Here is a 7,500-nt window from a genome sequence, read left to right as displayed (position 1 = left end):
AAAAACATATCCACAATGTGTATTGTTTTTAAAATTTTGAACAAAAACAATTATGAAAATAAAAGTTAAAGTTAAACGGCCCATTCATAATAAGTACTATTACTTGCCCACAGAGTTGCCCACAAAAGGGCCCACAGAAGGGCCCACAGAAGGGCCCACAGAAGGGCCAACAGAGGGGCCAACAGAGTTGCCCACAGAAGGGCCCACAGAGGGGCCAACAGAGGGGCCAACAGAGTTGCCCACAGAAGGGCCCACAGAAGGGCCCACAGAGGCGCTCACAGAGGGGCCCACAGTGGTGCCCAAAGAGGTGCCCACAGAGGGGCCCACAGAGGTGCCCACAGAGGTGCCCAAAGAGGTGCCCACAGAGGTGCCCAAAGAGGTGCCCACAGTGGTGCCCAAAGAGGTACCCAGAGAGGTGCCCAAAGAGGTGCCCAAAAAGGGGCCCACAGAGGTGCCAGCCCACCAAATGCCCACACTTTGTGCATTTGGAAACAGTAGATCATCAAGCTCACAACGCTGCGCTGTGAGCTTGATGATCTGCTATATTTCAGCGAAGATATTTACTGTAGAGTGAAAAGGCACTATACAGAAACTACAGAAAAGACACTTAGTGTAGATAGAAGGTTGTGGGAACTCCGCTCAACAACAACGTATGGGGTTTAAGTGGTTAAGTAACCCCCCCCCCCCCCCCCCCGCCCCGCCCCGCCCCCCATAGAACCTATTTCCACTGTGTGGGCTCTGCCCCCCCCCCCATCTGAGAGGATATGAGGGGTCCCAGCCTTGTTGAGAGGCAGCTCTCCCAGGAGGATTCTCAGGTTGCCTCCGTCGCTCTTTGATGCTTGAAAGGCGAGCCGCCCAGACCCCCCCCCTACGCCCCCTACCCCCACGACCCCCCCCCCACCCCGGGGCCCCGGGCCCCTCGGCCGGGCAGGCACACACACACACACACACACACACACACACACACACACACACACACACACAGAGAGAGATTGGCCGTGGTTAAAAAAGCACCACCTTTGTGTTTCCCACAGGAGGTGGATGTAATTAACATGCTTTAGTACTACCTGTGTTTTCACCCCGCCGTTGTCACGGCTACCTCTGTTTGGTGTGTGTGTGTGTGTGTGTGTGTGTGTGTGTGTGTGTGTGTGTGTGTGTGTGTGTGTGTGTGTGTGTGTGTGCGTGCGTGCGTGCGTGCGTGCGTGCGTGCGTGCGTGCGTGCGTGCGTGCGTGCGTGCGTGCGTGCGTGCGTGCGTGCGTGCGTGCGTGCGTGCGTGCGTGCGTGCGTGCGTGCGTGTGTGTGTGTGTGTTTTGCGGGGGTGGGCTGATGTCATACTTGGGCCTGGTCCTTGTCCGTCTCAGCCTTGGCTGTCTAGCAGAGACATCTTACACCATACAACCCCCGTCCAACCGCATCCAACATCCAACCCCATCCAACACCCAACCCTCACATGTGGACCCAATGGCATTGGTTCTCAAAGTGGGGTCCGGGGACCCCCAGGGGTCCTTGAGGGAGTTCCAGGGGGTCCCCAGCTAAATGATGGATAGTTAGGAACCAAATGGACCCTTGTGGGTCTGTAACTCTGAGAGTGTAGAAATGGAACCAAATGGACCCTAACGGGTCCATTTGGTTCCATGTGTACACTCTCAGAGTTAAATTAACATTGATTTTACATTATAAATTAGGGTCCCAGAGATAGAAATGTCATTAAATGGGGGTCCGTAGCCCTAATACATGTCATACTGGGTAACTAAACAGATAACTAAAATGTGATGTCTGAAATGTCAAAATTAACACTGGTTACCATGTGTGTGTGTGTGTGTGTGTGTGTGTGTGTGTGTGTGTGTGTGTCTCAGGACGTGCTGAAGGCCTGCCAGGAGCAGATAGAGCGTGTGCTGGTCAGCAGCCTGCGTGAAGGTCGGCAGCAGCAGCAGCAGCAGCAGACACACAGAGGACCCAGCAGTAAGGAGGGTCTGGACCCCCTGGACCAGGCCTCCACGCCCACCGATGTCCGGGACATCAACCTCTGAACCCCCAACCACCAGGGGGCGCGCGCCATCGTGCAGGATCAACAGCAACAGAGAAGAAAAAAAAAGAAGAAGAAAGAAAATCTATAGTTTTTTTTAAAGAAGGAAAAAAAACTACAAAACAACAAAAAAATTATCCATTGAAAGAGAGCGAGAGAGAGAGAGAGAGAGAGAGAGAGAGAGAGAGAGAGAGAGAGAGAGAGAGAGGAGGAAAAAAAGTGCTGGCTTGTTTTTATAGATTTCTATTTTTCAAAAAGAAATTGTCAAACCATGTTCCCATGTACATTATGAAATCAAAGCTATTTTAGGTATACAAACAGATATTCTATGATACTTATATCCAAAAAGGAAAAATTAAAAAAAAAACTATGAATTTGATATGAGAAGAAACTCTATGGTGCCTTGTATTTACAGAAGGGAAGCCAGTCATATTTTACGTTCTGTTTTTTGATTGTACGATCAGTAACTTATATCTTAACCATAGCTTGATGATAAGGCATTTAAACATGGGGGGAAACAACGACAACGTTCAAATCACACATATGCGATCCCAATGAGACAAAAGGTTTCTTTTTTCTTTTTTTCCTTTAAATTATCATCTTTATTAGACATATGGATGGTTGATTCTACCAGAGGACATTGTGTTTAGGATCTTCAGACAATGAGAAGCTCTCATGCTCTCCGTGTGGACATGAGAGAGTTCAGAACATTGAGATCAACAGTGAGTAGGTCCCAAATTCCAGGGAATCCTGAGGATTATCATTATTATTATTATTATTATTATTGTTAATATTTTTATTATATTATTGAGGGACATGAATTCCGAGAAATAGAGTTGAATGTGATCGACATGCTCCTTCTGTCAGGCTGCTTGTTCGCGTGCGCGTGTGTGTCTGTCTGTCTGTGTGTGTGTGTGTGTGCGTGCGTGTGCGTATGTTAATACAAGCTTGTGCGTTTCCGTGTGCGTGTGCGTGTGCGTGCGTGTTACCCTGTATCTATATTAGCGGTGTGCATTATTCCGATTGGGGTGTGATGCTCTTGAGCAACTTTCCAAGCCTTGTCTTCAGTCTATAGCCTCGAGTCTTTAAAGTCTAGTCGCGTATAGTCACAAAGCTTAGTTCTGTAATAAAAGACTATTGGAGGAAGCCAAGGCTATATATGGATGCTATGTCTGTCATTTGAACAGGACTATATGCTATATAATATCACTGTCTCCATGCGATATCGGTGTGTATGGTGATTCGTTGTTGGCTAACAATGAGCTCATGTTGCATTGTATATTCTCATAGATATGAGGATTCATACAGATTCATATGGATATTAAAACGATGAGGACTTTCACTCATCTTTCCAACAGCATTTTTTCTTATCCTGAGATCTTCCAAAGCCTCGAGGTCGGAGGCGATCTGAGGCGTTTATCACTGCCATCAATCAAGAGTCAAAGAGGGCTTTTGCTCACGTCTTTTTACAAAACGACGCACACAGAGCCAAGCTCTGGACGACGTTATGCCTTGAGGGGTCACTAAGACAGCGCATACATTTCAGAGTATTTGATCCGGCGATGAGACGTCGGTGTGAGCTTGTAGATCAGCTATTTTCGCTATTTTATATGGTTAATTCACAATGTATTTTTGTAAGTTTGGGTCCTGGGTGGTCCGTCCCTTCCTAGAAATGTAGTGGAGTCAAAAAGTACAATATAATATACAGATACTGTACAGATACTCAAAAAAGTGTACTTAAGGTATAGTACTCAAGTAAATGTACTTTGTTACTGTCCGACCAGTGTCGAGAATACATCGGGCCAGAACGAAGTGGACTATATCTTTCATGACTTGTTCCGCCGCGGTTAGTGACCCCTCCAAAAAGCAGAAGTCGGCGGGGTGCGTCGTTTACTATAACGGTCGTTCCCGACATGCGGAAGTAGCTTTAGGCCCACGTTGAGTGTGGAGACAGAGACGTAATGGACACGTTGTTATTTCACACGTACAGTGTGAGCCGGAGCGCCCTGAACGGAGCAGAGAAGCTGAGGTCAAGTGTTTCAGAGTCGCTAGAGGACTTTGGATTCTTCTTTATTTCACAGCGAGAGAATGAGGTGCGCTGTGTCGCGCGGCAGCGTCGCGGCATCCAAAAATAGCAAAAACTACAAGCTCACAACTATGGCTGTGAATCTTCTGCTATCTCACGATTCGATTTGATTCCGATTCTTGGGGTCACGATTCCGATTATTTTTCGATTTTTTCAAAACAAAGGATTCTCGATTCAAAAAACTTTTTTTTTTTATTCTAAACGATTCTTTTTATCCGATTCAAAAGCGTTTTTTTTCATTATACAAATAAACTAAAAAGAAAATGAAAAATCCGTTTTTTGAAAAAGAGAATCGATTCTGAATCGTCCAACATAAGAATCGCGATTTGTATTCTAATCGATTTCTCCCCAAACCCCTACTCACAGCCCATCGCTGTTGTAGTTTTTGCTATTTTTCGGGGCGTGTGACATGGTATGAATCGGGGCTTGCAGAGAGCGTGAGGAGGACTTGGGAAGGCACATGGTAGAGTAGAGTAGAGAGGGTTGTTTTTGTGCAGGATCATGCTGCTTGTGTTGGCGATTGTGATGGCGTACGTATATAAGGCCAGTGGCCAGCCCAAAGGCCTTAAGTTAAAACTTTGGTATCTTGCCTATTAAGCTGGATTTACGCTCCCATCGCGCGGCACGTGGCGCTTAACCGTGGCGCGTCAGTAGCTTGAAGATCATCATTTTTTTTTGTTTGCGCTAAGCGTCACCATCGTGCGTCAACGGAGTACGAATTAGGCATTAGCGTTGTGTTGAATTGTACATCGTTTGGCGTGACGGAGGTTCCACAGAGACGAGTTCCACGTGAGAAAAGTACAAATGCAGATTGTACAAATTGAGCTTAAGACTATACACTGCCAGATGGTCATCGTTTAGATGCTGTTCTACCAATTGCATCTGGAGTTCCACATGGGGCCGTGTCAGTTCCCCTATGATTTCAATGGCAAAGCACTTTGAAAACATTCTCCCCAAGAGACAAATGAAATGAAATGCGTTAGGCGGGGCGGGAGGAGGGGAATAGGTGTTTTCTATTTCCTTGTTATAGCCTTTTCTTTGGTTTACTTTGTAGGGCTGGTTTCCCAATCATCAGACGCTCCCTCGGCAAAGCAGGAGTCAAATAAAAACGCGTATTCACGACTTATTAGAGGACATTCCTATCGAGACATAAAACAAACAAACTAAAAGAAACATTCCGAAAAAGTAGAAGGGAGGTCTGACCATTTTTGTGTGATTGAAAAAAGAAAATACAAAATGCCAATGCAAAGTGGAAAATGCATACATACCATTCATTGATTTTATGAATTTTGTTTTATTTTATTTTCACATCATGAAATATTGGTTGTACTTGAATTTATTTAGTTTAGTTTTATTTTTGTTTATTTTTTTTTTGTTTTCATTTTTTGATCAGCTTCACAAAAAAAAAAAGAAAGTCACACTGAACTTCAAAGAAATGACGGTCAGAAGACAGTGTGGTTTGAATTTTTTAAAAGGTTAAAAAAAGATCAAGCCATTCTTCTGTCCAAACACACTTTAATTCATGTGTGTGGTATGCGTGGCTGGTCAGTTATCTATCGTTGCTTTGTGTGCGTTGTTCTCCGTTCGGTAGGCGTGCGGGCGGTGGGCAGGTCGTCAAAACCCGTTTAATCCCCTACCAACGTTTGCTGCTTCTGTCAAAACTTTGGCAAGGGGTTCGATAAGCCAACCAGACATCAACACCAAACCAGAAAGAGTTTTCTTATCTTTTCTTTTTTTTTTACACAATACACAAGGCATTGCCGTGTGCCACGGCAAGGCAGGTTTGCAGTATGCCATGTTCTTTCTTGGGTAATAGGTTGACTTTTCTGAGTGCACGACTGAAGAAAAAATGTGGGGATTTGAACCGACACCCCCCTTTGGCTTTGTTCAGGCTATGCAGGCAAATCCCATTTTGGTTTCTCAAATCGGATCTTTTTAGGACCGACTGTCCTCACCATAGGTATAGAAACCTAGCGTGAGTAATACTTAATACTTATGCTCCGTCATGCGACCGCGCCACTCACCAGGAATAGCCGACCTACAAGCTTACAAAGCGTTGCGGATGCTACGTGTTGAAGCTTGTAGATCTGCATTTTTTTTTTGGCTGTTCAGAATCTGATTCCATTCTGGACAGATCTGGTCAAACGTGGGATTTGTGCTGCCGGCGCGAACATAGCCTTTGATGTGTGTATGTTATGTTTAACCACTTGAACCCCAGCGTGCTTATTCTGGGGGGGGCGGGGGGGGGGACATTGTGCCAAAAAATAACCGATCTACATCAAAAATTGTAGATCGGCTATTTTTGGCAAAGAGATTTGGTGTAAACGGAGGGGGGAAAGCGGTCCAAGTACGTTTTTACTGAGGATAGAGGGTTTAAGTGGTTGAACGGGGGTTGACTAGTTTTCTAAGGTTAACAGATACTGTATTCCAAAGTGAAGGGGAGAACAGGAGGGGTGTGAAGACATCAAGAGAAAAAAAAAAAGTGTCAATATTTTTTATTGAGTTATTGTTGTCTTTTTTGCGCTGCTAAAAGCTATGATTTTTTGTTTCATTTCTTATATACAAAAAAAAAATAACTTACATTACCTAGTTGTGATGTCACTTGAGTGTGCTGCTATTTTATAAACATTTGTATTATAATATAATTATTTTACTTGCTTAAGAGATACATTGAGATAAAGAAAAAAGAAAAAAACGAAGTAGATGGTTGATAGAAGAACATGGAATGAGTATTTCGACTGGAAATGTTCTGTGTACAGTTATGACAGTTTGCTTAGATAGCATGTCCCCCCCCCCTCCCCTTTTTATTTTTGTTTTGTATCAAATGTTTTATTTTTTATTTTTTTTGCTCTCCTTTTTCTCCGTCACATTCTGCATCCTTGGTATTTCTATATACCTCAGGTTTATTGGACAAAAACAAACAAACAAACAAACAAACAAACAATCCATCACCTATACCTCTTGCAGTTAGGGAGACCGGCATTGGACGCACGACGGTACAGCGACAAACAAAACAAGGAATAAACAGAAACCAACGTGGATTTTTTTTTTTTGCTTTATTTGTGGATTACTCTCGCTGTACCTTTTCATCTGGTTTCTTTTTTTCGAGACGAGACGGATAATAATGCAACAACGACGGACTCCCACCTGGACTCAATAAAGTGATCATGGAAAACCTGGACGGCGGAGGGGGGCGGGGCTTCCTGGCGGGCGTGTTCACGCGTGTCGTGTCGGTGCTACACGCACGTCTGAGACGTGTGTGTGTGTGGTTCTCATGAGGGGGACTGAATTACTTGATTTCTACATCCATCACAGTCACACTGAATGTCAGTCAATCTGAATTCTGGTATGTTTTGGTATCATGACATGTGTATGCGTGCGTGTGTG

The 7,500-nt window shown here is 44.6% G+C and overlaps 1 protein-coding gene across 1 annotated transcript in view; it reads left to right on the top strand.

Annotated features, from left to right (window-relative positions):
• The window catches only part of ccnd2a (cyclin D2, a), a 53,323-nt gene extending 50,245 nt beyond the window's left edge, over positions 1–3,078 (top strand). Inside the window, 1 exon segment of the mRNA XM_084061093.1 lies at positions 1,858–3,078. Coding sequence (XP_083917219.1) covers positions 1,858–2,031 — 174 coding nt within the window. The 3' untranslated portion in view covers positions 2,032–3,078.
• Positions 3,079–7,500: the final 4,422 nt, after the last annotated feature.

Source organism: Gymnoscopelus microlampas (genome assembly GCF_963454915.1).
Source record: "Gymnoscopelus microlampas genome assembly, chromosome: 6".
Lineage (NCBI taxonomy): Eukaryota > Metazoa > Chordata > Actinopteri > Myctophiformes > Myctophidae > Gymnoscopelus > Gymnoscopelus microlampas.
The sequence above is the reverse complement of the archived record's forward strand: the minus strand, read 5'-3'. Positions and strand labels throughout refer to the sequence as shown.